An 18,072-nucleotide genomic window follows, 5' to 3' on the forward strand; every position below is an offset into this window, starting at 1 on the left:
GAAATAAACCCATATATCTATGCTCGGTTGATTTTTTACAAGGAAGCTAAGGCCATTCAATAGGGAAAGAATAAAATTAAGAAGTAAAGCAAAATTAAAGGAATAAACAAGAATTCCAGTTTGTACATATGTAGTTTGAAATGCTAGTGAGACTGAAGAATGGAAATGTCTGGAAGGCAGTTGGAAATACAGGTCTTGAATTCAGAGAATTCAGGCTGGAGATATAAATTTGCATTTCATCATACAATAAGATAGTAATTGAGACCATCAATACTTTTCAACATTGTTATTAATTCTTTGTTCCAGAATTTTCTCACAGTCACTTTCCTCATGGGAAACTGGTTCCTGACCCTTATCTAGGATGGTACATTGCAGCTTCTTACTCTTCTCCCTTCTCTTCATTCCTGACCACTCTCCCTCCTGCCCTCTCTAGTGGGATCACAAAGGTCCCTTCCTCCATGAAAGCCATGTGATTCCTGGCTAGAAGTGGATTATTAACTTCAAAGGGGATTCCACTAGAAATTCCACTAGATTTCACTAAAAAGGTCTCCTTGAAGAAACTTCCTGAAACATATACCATAAATACTTATCAATAAATTCCTCTTTTTGTCATCCTTTCTCACATTTTCTTTAAGCATCTTTTAGCAGACTGAACTCCCTATTGAGTACTTCAAAGAGGGCAGAATGGAGTTAAGTTTTGCCATTGACATAAGTTAGAAATCATCACAATGAAAACACCAGAAATTCCTAACAAATCTGAGGTCTGAGCATACAATTAAACAATATGCAAGTACTTTACCAATATAGTCCCCAAATTCTTAGATTACAAAGGTAGAGAGTAAGGTAATATATGTGAAAAACCACATCAGATATCTATGGCAATATCGCTAGTAAAGTGTCACTGTCAGTAATGATTTAGTTAATATCTATACCTATTGATCAAAATTAAATGATGAAACAAATACCCTTAAAGGAAATAAACATAGTTACTGGTCAATCATTTTTAGTTGGTATTTAGGTTTCACAAACAAGACCTCAGTAATGAGAAGACGTATGCAATGATTTTAGCAGGTATCTAGTATATTTACAATAAATATTTTCTTAGTATTCAAATATTGATGGTTTATTATGTGTTAGGAATCACACTGAGTATTTTCTCATATTCTCTCATTTTCCCACCTGCCTTCTCAACAATCTTGAGAAGTAGGTATTGCTACCTCGATTTCATAGTTGAAAACATTGCATCTAAGAGATTAAGTGATTAGATCAAGGTCACACAGCTAAAAATAGTCCATCTGAGGCTATATTTTATGCCCTCTGAATCCAAATCCAGAGATCCGTCCCATCTACCATACATAGTCACCTTTTATTCTCTTCACCATTGATTTATTTATTTACTGTCAATTAAAATACCCATGCCCATAATTCTCATCCTGTCATATAATTTTATTTTCTTTTACCCGCAGCCAAATCCTCAACATACTAGTAGACCTCCTAACCCCTTTCCTGCTGAGGTCTCTGGACTACCTCCAACATTCTCTAGCCCTCCTTTCTCCTCTTCTCAACCTTGCCTACTATTGCATGTTATCCTAATGAAGTATGTTTTAAAAATTAGGTAAAGACTAAACTCTTTGGTGACTTAGGATCCCAGACCAAATGGCAACATTCACTAAACGTCATACTAGCCAGTCAGTTATTGGTTCTTGGGACCAAAATAAACTACAAAGTCTTATAGCTTGGGCCAGACCTTCACGTTGACATGTACCAGGCACGTGTGTGTGTGTGTGTGTGTGTGTGTGTGTGTGTGTGTGTGTGTGATTTCTCTCATCCTCATGACTACTGTATTGCAGATAAGGAAACCAGGGCTCAGAGCTCAGAGCACTTTCTCCTGATCACAAAGCCAGCAGGTAACAGAGTCAGAACTCAAACCCAGAATCATCTGACTGTACACTCTTTGCTCTATAACAGAAATCCTCAAATATCTGTCCAAAAACCAAGGGCTAGATCATCACAAAGTTTTCAGCAGTCCACAGAAAAATAAAAATAGCACAATATAATAAACACTGGGGGGTGTGATCTGGGTCAGTATTATTGGCAAGAACCATCTTTTATTCTGAGATTATGTCCTTTCTGCCTTTTTTAGTATTAAAGTTTCTTTTCTTTGTGAAATGATAATGAAAATAGGTGGTAATTTTTATTTTGAGGGTTGATGGTAATGTTCTTACTTGGTAAAATGAAAAGTAGGTAACCCTATGTTAATTATGTAGGCCCATCTACACAGTGTCTACGTAAAAGATCCAAATGAAATATACATGTTATCAGCTAATCTTAAAATGGTGACTTATGTGTCAGACTGATACTTTGAGATAGATTTTATTGAGAGTAATACTCTTTGGAAAGCTGTTATAGGATAAGAGGCAAGAAGGCAGATAGGGGGTTGGCAGAAAGGGAGAGGGACTATTAAATACACAAGTGGTAGAAGGGATGGAGGAAATAAAAAATGATTTCACAGTTTTGCCAAAATTTTTGCCTACGTTTTTATAAATGCAATTGAAAATTAAAATTCTCAGCCAAACATTGCGTCTCTAAAATTTCTTCTGAAATTTTATTTACATATAATATTATTACCTCCATTATCCTCTGAACATATATATATAAGATTTTAGATGTCACCATCACCCACCTTAGCAAACTAAGCAGACAGATAAAAAGAGAAAGATTTCTTTTTCAGATCTTTCTATTGGATTAATAGTCATCATTTTCTCTTTAAAACTTATTCCTGTATTATTTAAACGGTTTTTCTAGTCTCAGAAAAGATCTTTACTCTCTCCTTTCATACTTTCCAGATTTCTCAATCCAATTTAAATATAATACAAGCAGATCCCAACTTGTAATAGGTTTCCCTATAGATATTCTTTAGTCAGTCACTTGTTTGGAACTGAGAACACATTTTGCCATAAAACAATATAAATTGTGATTAAGTTCTCAAAATCACTCATAAATGTTTAATGAACACAAAGGTAAGGCATAGCTCTAATTATAATAGCTCAGCTTCTAATCCTCTATTCAGAGCAGACAAAAGAGGATAAAGACATGAAAGGCATTTCACCATTTTCCCTGAGCTTAGGGGTCAACATTAAGCAAAGAATTCAAAATGTCATGTTCTCTGGCATCCCCCCACCACATTTCCCTCTATATCTACAGACACCAAATGTCTCCTGGCCACTTCTTTGTTCTTCCTTTTGCATCCCTCTCCCCAAATATTTTAAGCTTTAGAATTATCTTCCTCACTCCCTTCACTCAAAGCATCCATTTTCCCAGTACAGCTGCCTCAGGGAATTGAGAGAAGAAAACCTAGTGAACAAAGATTAATATGTAAACAATCTATACTTTCAGTGTCTGACTCTAGATTTCAGACACTGGAACAAAGTGAACAAAAAAGTCCAAGCCATGGGAGAGGCAATATGCCTGTCTGTTCTTTCTCTCCAGTCTTTCCCTCATTACAGTCCAGATACCTTGCAACCACTCCTTCTAATATCATACAGGTGTCCTGTCCCCACTCTTTATTGGCACTTCTGATGACAACAAAATATGGTAAATGTCTTCCATGTTTATTTGTGCTTACAGTAACTCATATAGCTTGGTTTTTCCCCTTGGCCTACTTGGAAGATTCTAATAGCTCTCCTGGAAAGGGAGTTTGGACTCCTATTGATACTTCTAGGATTTAGCTTCCACTCCTATCCTCAACACCCCATAAAGCAGCTCAGCCCACTAGTCAGTTTCAGCCTGAATACTTCTTTCCCAACGTTTGATCTGCTCAGTATCATGAAAGATCTGTCCCCTGGCCTGTGCAGTCATAGTCACATGAAAGGCACATTTCAGGAGAAGGTGGATGTGATCTGCTGCTGCAGGAAACTCTCAGTGGCCCAGTCACAGGAGAAATTGACCTTTGGGTGGGAAAGGAGTGGTGTGTCCACCTTGGGAATGTCCGCATTGGGGGCTCTATGCTAATGAAGAAGGGACTTTCTCACACTTTAAATGAAATCTTCTTGAAGGGAAAAGAGTCTGCCCTGCCTACATGCTGAACTCATACAAGTCATACTGATTCATACAAGTCACAGTCTTTTCTACAAGGGGTAATTTAGATCACAAAGAGATGTATTAACCAATCTTCAGAGTTATAATTGCATGGTAGTTGTGGATTCAGAAAAAAAAAAAAACCTAATCTACTCTTTGGTCAGTTGTATAATCTTTCTAGTAAACAAAACAATTTAATTCAATTAAAACAATTTAAAAGGCAAAGTCTCCATTATTCCAGATTTTCTCATTTCTTGTCTTTATCTACTGAGCATTCACACATTTATTTATTCATTCACTGTGCATTATTTGTTCAATCCCTCCTCTATGGGTACACAGCAAGAAGCTCATTAATGAAAGCCTCTGTGAAGGGCTTTCAACTGTTTGGTAAGCCAAGAAATTCATACATACAGAACATAAGAGAGACAGAAATTGCAACAGTAAATAAAGCACTAAAAATATATGTAGAGTTCCCATTGAAAGGCAGTATTTTTTTAATTATAGAAATATGATCCTATAATTCTAAACAATATAACTACTTCTAAACAATATATCTGGCAATTTTTTAAAGAGAATGTTTAGAACAAATGACTCCCAAACTAGTGTTCCCAGAATCTCTGGAAACTGGGAGAGAAATGGCAGAATATGTGTATGTGTGTGTGTGTGTGTGTGTTTGAAAGAGACAGAGACAGAGAGACAGAGAGAGATCTAAAGTAAATCATAAATCAGCCCTGGCTAAATATGCCTGACTAGCACAGTGTCCTCTACAATCAATAAATACTTCTTGTTTATATATTTATGAAATAATATTTCTTCCAGCTATGATGAACGAAAAAGGAAAATGGAAAAAGACTATCCAAAGAATACTGAAGAAGAATTTTCAGGAGTTAATGGCCAAACAGATGCTGCTGTGGAGTTAAATGGTAAGTGTTTCCACCGAAAAGTTTCTTTGTAGAAATTGTAACAAGAAATCTGGTCTCTGCTTTAACATAGAAGAAGATGGGTTTTCAAATGGGAGTCCTTGGTTCTTATTTTTTTGTCCCTGAGTCCCTTATAAATTTAGCTAACAAGATTAACCACCAGAAAGGGTATAAAAAGTCTGTCATTATGGTTCTTTCCTTACAAATGGAAAGTTTTAAAAGTATAGCTTCAGTGCATTAGTCAGCTACATCATAAAGGCCGTCCAGTCAAAATTACCTTTTTCATCTTTAAAATGCACATACTCTCAACCTTCCCAGTGCCTTTCCCCACACCATCACCCAACTCCTGAAATTCAACACATAGCTGGGAAAGTTGAATTGAATTGAACTGGGTTGAATAAGTTTAATTGGATCTTTTGAATCAGTCAAAACATTCTTCTTGAGCACATAGCACAGAGCTGGACACTGTTCAGAAACACAAAGACAGTTTGATATGGTCTCTGCACTTGTGGAATGGTTATTCTCTTTGGGAAATGACCCTCCATCCAACACAGATGAAATTACTAGAAAACAAGACAATCTATAATTTAGTATTGAATTGTGTGGTAGTCTTCACAATAATTGCAAGAGGTGATCTGAGGAAGAAAAGATCAAAACAGGCATCAGGTGCTGTAGATTTCATGGTGGGACTTCAGCTGGGTTTTAAAGAATGGCTAGTGATTTGACTAGGGAAAGAAAACAGCGGGGGCTGGATTTCCTGGAGGGGAACAGCCTGAGTAGAAGCAAAAAGCACCTCTGGCGTGAACAGAGAGATGAGAGATGATCGACGTGTTAGGGGTGTCAAGTTCTAGGGCTCAGAGAGAGCTGTGCAGAGGATTAGCTAACTGTCACCTGACACGTTCTCAGTCCCCCTTTGGTGCTACCTCAAGAAAGTTACAACTACAAGACAATCCCATTTATAAATTTGCAAGTCATTTTCAGTAACCATAATTTCAACTTTGTCTCTTTTAGGCTACATTTACTTCTTTTCAGGACCCAAAGCATACAAGTATGATACAGAGAAGGAAGAGGTGGTTAGTGCGCTGAAATCTAGTTCCTGGATTGGTTGTTAAATAGAAAAGTCTAGTCTTTCCTAAGGAATGAAGATGACCGAGAGCAGCTGGTAACCGGATCCTAAGGACTAAATCAGAACTCTGGTTATGTATTCTTCCCATGGCCTTCAATTCTAAGGGTAATTTAGAATTTGTTGAAAATAAGTATGCTTCTAAACTGTTTCTTAGTTTTGGATTCAGAATTTTAATCCAAATGGAAAATTCCTATATGGTCAACTTTACACAAAATCAGAATCAACACAATGCACTCTTCAGTTAGACATCCATCATTTTTTTCTTACCTATTACACTGAGGCAAATTGATAAGTTTGGTTTTTATTTCCAGGAAGAAGCCTACTTGTGGACTCCCTGACATGTATTATAATTCTTTTAATAGGAAATAGCATTACTATACAAATTATAATAATTCTTTACAAGCAGTGGCTTTTTTGGCCTTAACATTTGTTATGATGAATATAAATGTATCCACCTTTACTTTAAACATATCACAGACAACATACTGTATAAGTTTTGTTTCTCATTGTTTTTGTGTGTGTTTGTTTGTTTGACTCTATGTGTGCTCACTGGTCTTTGAAGTAGGTTACAATGGGCAAACCTACTCAAATGGATTTTCATACTAGGTAAGAGGTAGGCACTTTGCAACAGGAAGACTTTTAACAAAGCCAATAAAAATGTTGTATAAGAATAGTTCCTTATTTCTCTTTCATCAGTGTTTACTAGCTTCTATCACACTTTGGCAACAAATTCTGTGTACCTATAGAAAACTCAAACCTTGATATAGTATCATGAGTATTCAGACCCAGAAAAAATACTCATAATTCACTCTTTTTCCTTCTTCCCAAAAATAAAATGCCCTCAATGAAACTATATTTAACCCATCTAAGTGGGTCTCTTCTGAACAGCTTTCCATTTAGGGAAGTTTGTCTTTTGTTTTAGTTTTTCTCACTTCAAGCTAAACCTTTTTTTCCTACCTAGTCATTAGTACAGATAAAATACAGCTGTCTGTCATTCCTATTTTTTTTTTAATCTTACATTTAAGTAGTTCTACTATAAAACATTGATAAAGGAAATTGAAGATGATTCAAAGAAATAGAAAGATATCCCATGTTCTTAGATTGGAAAAATTAATATTGTTAAAATGGCCATACTACCCAAAGCAATCTACAGATATAACACTATCCCTATCAAATTGCCCATGACATTTTTCACAGAACTAGAACAAATAATGCTAAAATTTATATGGAACCATAAAAGACACAGAATTGCCAAAGCAATCCTGAGGAAAAAGAACAAAACTGGAAACATAACCCTCCCAAACTTCAGAAAATACTACAAAGCTACAGGAATCATGGTATTGGCACAAAATAGATGTATGGTTCAATGGAACAGAAAAGAGAGCCCAGAAATAAACCCACACACCTACAGTCAATTAATCTTTGACAAAGGAGGCAAAAATATACAATGGAGAAAAGACAGTCTCTTCAGCAAGTGGTGCTGGGAAAGCTGGACAGCCACATGTAAATCAATGAAGTTAGAACACTCCCTCACACCCTACACAAAAATAAACTCAAAATGGCTTCAAGATTTAAATATAAGACATGACACCATAAAACTCATAGAAGAGAACATAGGCAAAATATTCTCTAACATAAATCATAGCAACGTTTTCTTAAGTCAGTCTCCCAAAGCAATAGAAGTAAAAGCAAAAATAAACAAATGGGATTTAATCAAACTTATAACCTTTTGCACAGCAAAGAAAACCATAAATAAAACAAAAAGACAACCTACAGACTGGGGGAAAATATTTGCAAACAATGAGACTGACAAGGGCTTAATTTCCAAAATATACAAACAGCTCATACATCTCAATAACAAAAAACAAACAACCCAATCAAAAAATGGGCAGAAGACATAAATAGACATTTCTCCAAAGAAGACCTACAGATGGCCAAAAAGAACATGAAAAATGCTCAACTTCATTAATTATTAGAGAAATGCAAATCAAAACTACAATGAGGTATCACTCACACCGGTCAGAATGGCCATCATTAAAAAGTCTACAAATAATAAATGCTGGAGAGGGTGTGGAGAAAAGGGAACCCTCCTACATTGTTGGTGGAATGTAAATTGGTGCGGCCACTATGGAAAACAGTATGGAGGTTCCTCAAAAAACTAAATAGAGTTGCTATATGATCCAGCAATCCCACTCCTGGGTATGTATCTGGAGAAAACTCTAATTTGAAAAGATACATGCACCCCAATGTTCATAGCAGCACTATTCACAATAGCTGAGACATAGAAGCAAAGTAAATGTCCATCAACATAAAAATGGATAAAGAAGATGTGGTATATATATACAATGGAATACTACTCAACCATAAAAAGAATGAAATCATGTCATTTGCAGCAATATGGAATGACCTAGAGATTATCATACTAAGTGAAGTAAGCCAGAAAGAGAAAGACAAATACCATATGATGTCACTTACATGTGGAATCAAAAATAATGATACAAATGAACTTATTTACAAAACAGAAACAGACTCACAGACATAGAAAACAAACTTATAGTTACCAAAGGGGAAAGGGAGGGGAGGGATAAGTTAGGAGTTTGGGATTAGCATACACAAACAACTATATATAAAATAGAAAACAACAAGAACTTACTGTATAACACAGGGAACTAAATTCAATATTTTGTAATAAACCATGACAGAAAAGAATATGAAAAAGAACATATATATATGTATACATATAACTGAACCACTTTGCTGCACACCAGAAACTAACACAACATTGTAAATCAACTATATTTCAATTAAAAAAAGTTTTCAGTACTTCTACAATTAGATGATAAAATGCATTTAACATATTTCATAGACTGGAACATCTACAGTGTTCAACTGATATTAGCTATAATTATTACCATCATTTATTAAATTTGTTTCATACACTCACTAAAAAGACAATATTAAGAAGGGACTGGGGACTTCCCTAGTGGCGCAGTGGTTAAGAGTCCACCTGCCAATGCAGGGGACACGGGTTCGAGCCCTGGTCCGGGAAGATCCCACATGCCGCGGAGCAACTAAGCCCATGCCCCATAGCTACTGAGCCTGTGCTCCAGAACCAGCAAGCCACAACTACTGAGCTCACGTGCCACAGCTACTGAAGCCTACATGCCTAAAGCCTGTGCTCCACAACAAGAGAAGCCACTGCAGTGAGAAGCCACACACCACAACAAAGAGTAGCCCCAGCTCACAGCAACTAGAGAAAACCCACGCACAGCAACGAAGACCCAACGCAGCCAAAAATAATAATAATAATAAAATAAATAAAATTTAAAAATAAAATATAAGAAGTAGAAAAATATTTTTAAAAAATAAAATGTTGAATAAAAAGAAGGATGGGCAGTTACTCAAGATTCCTCTAAACTTTCCATTTGGTTTCTGTTACTGAAAGTGGCTATTTACAGCCAACCAGATGTTGAACCTTTGACTGTTGAAGACAAAATCTGGCATCCCTGCTTTCCAATGTCAACTGACTCTACAGAGTAAGAAAAGTCACTTTTGTAAAAACAGTCAGCTGAGGAAAACTTCTTAGTATCAATAAGCAAGGAGGGAAAACAGTCTGGCATCTCCTCAAAACACCAAACATAGAGTTACCACATAACCCAGCAATTGCACTCCTAGGTATATACCTGTGATAAATCAAAACATATGTCCACACAAAAAAGTACACACAAAGGTTCACAGCAACATTATTCATAATAGCCAACAAGTAGAAACATGGCCATCAAATGAGGAATGGATTTTTTTTAAATCTGGTAAATTCACATATTGGAACATTATTTGGCAATTTAGAAAAGGACTAATACATGCTACAACATGAATGAAATGTGACAACATTACACTAAGTGAAAGAAGTTAAACACAAAAGGCCACATATTGTATGATCGTATTTATATGAGATGTTCAGAATAGGAAAAGCCATAGATGCAGAAAGCTGATTACTGCTTGTCAGGAGCTGGAGGGATGGGTCAGCTGTGACTACTAATGGGTATGACATGCTAATGGTGATGGATGACACGCTAAAGGTGATCTGTGAATAACTGAAAGCCATTAGATTGTACACCTTAAATGGCAGAATTGTACGGTATGTGAATTATATCTCAATAAACCTTTTATTTGTTTTAAATAATAAGCAAGGAGATCAAGGTGGTGCAATTATCTGTGCAGGCTGTGCAATCTGGTCAGCTGTGACAGAGACCCCATAGCAATGAAACATCAGCCTGAAGGCATCTGGTGCCGAGCACAACCAGCCAGATGTCCTCCTTACGTCCAGGGCTAGCCGAGGGGCATGTCCACTGTAAACACTTCACTAAATAAATGAATGTTACTGGATGCAAAAAGCATGTGCTCTGAGGCCTGACTGAATTCAAACCCCAGATCTGCTATTTTTAGCCTTGTGAGGTTGGTCAAGTTCCCTAATTTCTGTCTTAGTTTCCTCCTTTGTAAAATTACAGTAAGAATAGTTCTTACCTCCTAGGGATATTTAGAGGCTTAAATATATGAGTCAAAATATGTAGAACTCTAGATAGTCCCTGGTACCTTATAAGGGCTCTATAATTGTTGGTTTTGAAGCAATTAGAATTAATTTTGTTTTGAGATGCTTTGGAGAATTTGTGTATATCCCTTAAGATAGCTGAGCTATAGTACCACAAGGATTGATAACCAGTGACCTGAAATTTTTCTTTTCCAAATTCCAAATTAAATCAACAATCAAATATGCTGACTGTGGTTAACCTCCATTCCCCGAAAGTAATTCTTACAAATCCTTATTCCTTTGTTGAGTAAGAGAACTGGCTTCCAGATATAGTTGTATGTATTTTGGAAAGATATAATCTCTCTAAAACACAAGAAATAGTGATTTTGTTTGTGTCAGAACTCAGTCAGAGCATTTATATGCTCATCTGAAAGAGGAATTTTGTGCAGAAGTAATTTATAACATATGCTCCTCACTTGTTTTCAGAATAACAGTGCAAAAATATTCGGTTAAATAACAGTTTTGAACAAAGTGTGGTTTGACTGCTTCTTTTGAGATCAAGAGGAAGCAGAACAGAGTTTGCTTTCTGATGACCTCTGTGTATTGTCCTATTAACCTCAGTGATAACTATTTGGAAAGTACCAGAAAGGCTACTGAAGGACAAATGGAGTCACCTAGGTGAGGAGCTTCCCTAACAGCTCAACCTTAAATTTTCTGTGGCTGGACCAAGCTCTCTTCCAGTTAGCCTGGTGTGAAATGGCAGACCCACCTTTCTAGGTCCTCTGTTCTTTTTCAAATGTTTCTTTGGAAACACCTTGGACTTCCATTTCACGTGGTAGATCACAAACGAACTACCGTTTTTTATTTGGAATTCTGTGTGATATGTTTAAAACATATCACAGGGTCTTCAAGTGCTTTCATTTATATGTACAATGATATTGAAGGTTTTTTGTGAATATTTATAGCCAAATTACCCAGCAAAGTACCATTTGAGAGGAAATGCATAATGTTTGTCAACAGGTTGGAGTTTTAGACTCCCATAATGGATCATAGAAAAGTCTAGGCCAAAAGATTCTCTGTGTCTCTCTCCTGCAGGCCTGAGTAGGCCTAAACAGCATCTTCTGACTATCTTCCATCTGCTGAGCCTGTCTTTGGTCTCATTCCCATCCCCAAGTGGCTTGTCAACATGGCAAGACTAAAAGGCATCCTATTATACTCAAAATGCCATAATCTCTGCCTTGCTTTCAGCACTTAGACTCTTGGAATTGAAATAGAGCAGAATTGGGAAGCCTGCTGGTAAATAAGTTAGAGTAGGAAATTAGTGAGTGACTTTGGAGTCCAAAAGAAGATGCTTCTAATGCACATATCCTCGTGTTAATCTCTTCTCCATTAATCTTAATCCAACATACTTTCCTTTCATTCAATATATCATTTTAAATGGTTGGGGATAATATTAAACCTTTGCTGCACAATGCAGCATGTTGTTCCTACAAGAGTAGAGGGAGGGATCAGAAAAGATAAGGACAGGAGGATGAAAAAAACTGTTGCAAAAGACCAGTTGAGAAATGTAACATTCAAACCCATTTTAGCTCATCTGCAGTGGGGGAAAAAAAGCAAGTCTGTGTAAATAGTTAGCAATTTGTTTGTTCTTGGAAAAGCCCAGGCCTGTAATGCAGTGTAAATAATGTGAGCTTTTGAGGTTGGGTGTTCACAGCTGCCTCGGTAGCGGATGGGATGTCAAAAGTCCTATTAGAGCATATTCCACATGAATCGCAGGCTGCCCAACAATTGTAGTGTGTCACTTGACTAAACTTTAGGCATATTTGCATGTATGAACTGACAATTTCTGGAAGTTAATAAATTTTTGACCATTTATTTTGAAAGACTTCACCCCTTCCCTAAAACAGTTTTATCTCCACAAATAATTCAGCCTTTTTTGAAGGCCCTAGCCGTCCCACCATCCCCCTCAGTACTCATTCTTAATGCATGAAAAAATATTTATTAAGTGTTTACTTTATGTGGGTACCAGTCTAGGTCCAGCTGCTTTCAAGTGTAAACTTCTGCCCTCAAGGAGCTTACATTCTAATTGGAGAGACAGTCAATATTCAAATGAATAAATAAATCTAGATGCAATTAAAGACATTAAAAATGATGTGAAAAATAAACAAAGCAGGGAAGGGGATAAAGGGTGTTGGAGTGCCATTTTATAAAAGCATGTGTAGGGAAAGGATATGCTGAGTCAGGGAAATTTATGCAAAGATGTGAGTGAGGGGAGGAAGGAGACATGGTGTCTCTGGGTTTCAGGTAGAGGAAGCAGTAAGTGCAAGGCCTTCAGCTAGGAAGGGGTCAGGCACATTTGAGGCACAGCAGAAAGGCCAGTATGGCTGGAGGCAGCGAGGGAGAAGAAAAGTAGAAGGAGGTGAGGTCCGAGAGAAAGCCAGCCAAACTACCCAGAACCTGCAGGCCACCTGTGGAGATCGACTTCACGCTAATGACGTGAGAAGGGTTTGAGCAGGTGCATAACATGATCTCAGCTAGGTTTCAAAGGGTCAGTCTGGCTGCCAGGTGGCAAAGAGCTTGTAAAAGCTTATGAGTGGGTGCAGGGACACCAGACAGTGGCATTTGCCAGGGGAGAGACGATGACGGTGCTGACCAAGGAAGGAGCAATGAAGATGTTAAGAATGGTCAGATCGAGGAAATTCTTCCAGGTAAAGCCAACAGGATTTGTTCCTGAAGTGCCTGCAGGATTTTAGGGAATAAAAGGGTGGGGGGGAGTCAAGAATGACTCCAAAGTTTTTGGCCTAAGCAAGTGGGAGAAAGGTGGTGAAGTGAGGACGATTAAAGGAAGAATGGGTTAATGAGGGCTGGAAATCAAGAGGGAAATTTTGACTTTGCTGGGTTTGAGTTGCCTATTACACATCCAAGAGAAAATGTCCAATTAGGTAGTAGATATAAAAGCTTGAGTTCAAGGAAGAATTTGGAGCTAGAAATTTGGGAGTCATAGATAGCCCTTATATTGTTATCTACAACGGTTTGAGCCCCCTTCCCCCATAGGAAACTCAGGGAAAACGGATTATAAAAGAATAAGGAAGCAGATAAAAAGATCTCAAGTGTTTTAATCAACATCCAGTGCTCAGTCTACTAATCCATTCTTCTTCCCCTCTTCAAGAACATGGTTTAATTTTCAACAAGAGTTTTCAAAGTTTTGTGGGGTTTTCCTCCCTTGGTATTTACATTTCTTGGTACAAAAATCAAAGAATAAATCATAAAAGAAAATACAAAATCTTAAGGATTGCTCTTCTGGAAGAAAGTTGTTGGTAGCCTAGGACTTTCTTTAAAAGGTTAAAAAAGAAGTTTCAAGATTTTTTTAAAAAAAGCCATTTTGTTCTTAAAATAGAAGTGAAAATAGAAATAGAAGTGAAAACACTTCTATTTTTAATCTTACCAAACCTTACAGAGAAAGTGACTAGCAAGTTCTCTACCACATTCTTCTGTCTTTGCCTGAAAGCCAGAGTCACTCAGTCAAGGCCTTCCCCAGTACCCAAGTCAATCTTCAAAACAACCATTATGCCTGGAACCTCAGTCCAGCCATCAGTGGCGCTCATATCAGAAGGGCCAGTCTTGCTCTCCAGTGGGCCAGTATACCAAGGGTTAGGATGAATCCCAGAGATGTACACCTTCTTCTGCCTAACCAAGTGTGTGCAAACAGGCCCTCGCCTCAGTGTTTGTTCCCAGTACACAGATTTATAACCCTACTTTGGCTGAACCCCCAGATCACTTGGCTGGTATCCCAGAATTATATTTAGTACCATAGTTTTTCAAGCATCATTACATACCTAATCTGCTTTGAGACTTGTGGTAACCCTGAGAGGTATTATTACTTCCACGGTCACACAGGTAAGACTAGAAATGTACATGAATGTGTACAGAGAGTAAAATCAATGCCAACTAATTGCCAAGCAAGTAGCACAAACCACACATGCTCCAGAAACCCAAATAAGGAAAAGGTGGCAAGAAAGAAGGAAAGAGGAAAGGAGTCTCAGATTTTCCTTCCTACAAGTGAACCTGAAGTTCAGTTCTGTTATTTTCATAATATTAATTCCCTAAAGTGGTTAGGTTTAACTGCCAGGACTTCCACGTCCCATAAACACAACTACATAATCAATCTCCTTCTCTGTATCTCTCTCTCCTTCCCTCTCTCCCCCTACTCTCGCTCTTTGCTAATTACAGGCTAGTCACAAAAATATGTGAATAAGTTTCAGCCAGATCAAATTTAGTTTGAAAGCCTGAAACCTAAATAGGTTACATGCATATGAACGGAAATTTCACTATATTTGAAGCAGGCTTCAAACTACTACAGAAAGTAAAGGCTGTTCCGGAAAGTGTATCACATGAAAAACTCTAGCAATCTGATTCTGGAGTCTTTCAATATTTCTCTATGTGGTCTTGGTGGTGCTGTGTGCAGGGATCAGGCACAGTACCCTGCTTTTGCTCCTGACACCTCAGAAGTGGCAGTTGGGTTTTGGCCTTTTTGTATCGTATTGTTCATAATTTGCCCCAACTTCACATGCAAGCAATTATTTTTAGTCCCTTATAGGTTTCTTTGTATTCTGTTGCTGGAGGAGACATTTTCCCAGGTGCAAACACTCTGGTAAAGGTCCCGGTTCCCAGGTCCCAGCCTATCTCACAGATATATGTTTTCAGCATATGAACTTTCTTTTGGACATCTTTCTCTCCTCGGATGCCTCACTTATTTGCTCTGTGAGCTCATATTTTCATGGATTATCAGTGTCCCTAGCTGGGGGAGGGATGAGGGCCTTCATCTTAGTTTGTGCCTTCTTGCCTAGTTTAGGGGCCAGGAAGAAATTGAAGCACCTCAGGACAGGGAGCTTGGTGTTGGAAGTCCGGACTCAACCACTCTCATATCTCAACCTGATCAGTGGATCCTCCCCTCAGGGACACCTCAGAAATTCAACAACAGGTTCTGAGAATTTCTGAGGGGCTGCTGCTATTTCTGTAATTTTCTAGTGTCTAGTCTGGGGAGGAGTGAGAGAAGTTATTTTTCAGGAACTGGTCAGGCTGACTATATATCCTGTTACTGACTTCCCATCTTTGCTGGCATTCAGCCTCAATTCCACATTAATTTATTCAAAAATATTTATTGAGCATCTACTTGACTCTTGAATTATGTCAGCAAACAAAACAAAAGCTCTTGCCCTCATGGAGCTTCCCATGTGCCTGAGAAAGACAGGCAATAAACAGTAGACATAATAAGTGATTAAATTATATAGTATGTTAGAAGATGATAAGTTCTATGGGAAAAATACTTGTAAGGCAGTGTCAGGCAATTGGGAGTCAGGGGTTAAGGTGTAGTTCTTAACTTAAAGTGTTCTAAGTCAGGGAAGGACTCACTGAGAAAGTACAAATTAACTAGTATGTTCATGAGAAAACAAACTCATTTCTTATTTTAAAATAAAATAAAGTGTATACTTGTATAATACTTAACACTAATAAATCAGAGAAAAGACTTAGCTTTATTCATAAAACCAAGATAATTAAACCATTCTGATTTGCCAAAGACTTACCGTTATTATGTGAACTTAAATTCTTAAGATGTTTGAGTTAATAGTATCTGTAAAAAAGAATTTTAAAAAATAATACATTTACTATATTAAAACTACTTTTCTAATTTTCTGTGAATTTGGGACATATTAAGATTATGTAAGGATCCTGGTGCCAGATCCAGCCTCCTAGAGCAGAGGTTCCCAACCCTTGGGCCGCAGACCAGTACCAGGCCATGGCCTGTTAGGAAACAGGCCGGACAGCAGGAGGTGAGCAGTGGGTGAGTGAGCGGAGCTTCATCTGCCTCTCCCCATCGCTCACATCACCACCTGAACCATCACTCGCATTACCTCCTGAACCATTCCCCCACTGTCGGTGGAAAAATTGTCTTCCTCGAAACCGGTCCCTGGTGCCAAAAAGGTTAGGGACCGCTGTCTTAGAGGAACCATGTCCTGCAGCTTTGGGTGCCACCTGTTGTGCCAGGCGGATGCCACTGCACAAGAGGAGATGCCGTTTGAATTCTCCGTGAATGTTTGGAGGAGGAATGCCAGAGCTGCCAGCTGAAAACTATCCAAACAAAAGATATATGTAGGCTGGGGACCCTGAATCACCTCCCCCAGGATGGACTTTCTGGTTCTCTTCTTGTTCTACCTGGCTTTGGTGCTGATTGGTGTTGTTACAATCTGCATCTGCTCAAAAACCCATTGCTTGAAAGGCCTGGTCAGAGGAAGAGCACAGATTCTTTTTCCTGTATGATTCCAGAATGTCTTTGGAGACCCATGCTAAGATTGCTTCATTACCACTTTCATACACGGAACCACACCTTCGTTATCCTGCATCTCATCTTGCAAGGGATAGTTTATACCAAATACACCTGGGAAATATTTTGCCTTTGTCAAGAGCTGGAGTTCTTCTTGTGTTACTTTTTTTCTGCCTTATCGGCTGCTGGTTGTAAACCTGTTTTGTTTGTTTGTTTTTGCCCTAAGTTGTGTAACCAACCCCAGTACCATAACAAAAGCAAACGAATTACTGTTTCTTCAAGTTTATGAATTCGATGAAGTTATGTTCCCAAAGAACATGAAGTGCTCTATGTGTGATTTAAGGAAACCAGCGTGATCCAAGCACTGAAGCATGTATAACTGGTGTTTACACCAGTTTGACCATCACTGTGTGTGGATGAACAACTGCATTGGGGCCTGGAATACCAGGTACTGCCTCTTCTTCCTCTTGATGGTGACAGCCTAAGCTGCCACCATGGCTGTGGAGAGCACTGTTTCTGGTCCAGTTGGTGGTGTCAGACTTGTACCTGGAGACTTATGTTGATGACCTTGGACACTTGCAGGTTGTTGACACTGTCTTTCTTATTCAGCACCTGTTCCTGACCTTCCCAAGGACTGTCTTCCTGTTGGGGTTTGTTGTGGTGCTGAGCTTCCTCCTGGGGAGCTACCTGTGCTTTTGTCTGTACTTAGCCACCACAAGTGGTAGAGAGGTGACCGAGCCTGGTGCCAACATTGCTCCTAGATGGCCTGGCCCCCATCAGCAGAGCCCCAGGTTTACCAGAACTTTCACTTTCATGGGCTTTGGAGTAACCTTCAAGAGATCTCTCTACTTGCTGCTGCACATTATGAAAGAAAGAAGAAATAAGGATGGGAAGAGTGTGAACTTATGGATTCAGCCTCACACCTCAGCCCAGTCGAGAATAAACACAGAAATACAAAAACAAACTGGCCTAGATCTTAAAGAATTATCCTCTTTCCCAGGGGGCACAAAATTCTGAATTGATGTGAGCTCACGAAAATATAGATGAACAGAAAAACAAACAAAAAAGACTAACCAATCAGTTTCTCTGTTGTTTCTCA

The 18,072-nt window shown here is 38.3% G+C and overlaps 1 protein-coding gene and 1 pseudogene across 1 annotated transcript in view; both read left to right on the forward strand.

The window, feature by feature from the left end:
- MMP20 (matrix metallopeptidase 20) overlaps positions 1-6,109 on the forward strand; it is a 44,608-nt gene extending 38,499 nt beyond the window's left edge. The window contains 2 exon segments of the mRNA XM_059929887.1: positions 4,897-5,000; positions 6,009-6,109. Of these exon segments, the coding sequence (XP_059785870.1) occupies positions 4,897-5,000; positions 6,009-6,109 (205 nt within the window).
- Positions 6,110-16,740: 10,631 nt separating this feature from the next.
- On the forward strand, positions 16,741-17,857 carry LOC132369693 (palmitoyltransferase ZDHHC4-like; annotated as a pseudogene).
- The last annotated feature ends 215 nt before the right edge of the window (positions 17,858-18,072 follow it).

The sequence above is a fragment of the Balaenoptera ricei genome, chromosome 8, assembly GCF_028023285.1.
Source record: "Balaenoptera ricei isolate mBalRic1 chromosome 8, mBalRic1.hap2, whole genome shotgun sequence".
NCBI lineage: Eukaryota > Metazoa > Chordata > Mammalia > Artiodactyla > Balaenopteridae > Balaenoptera > Balaenoptera ricei.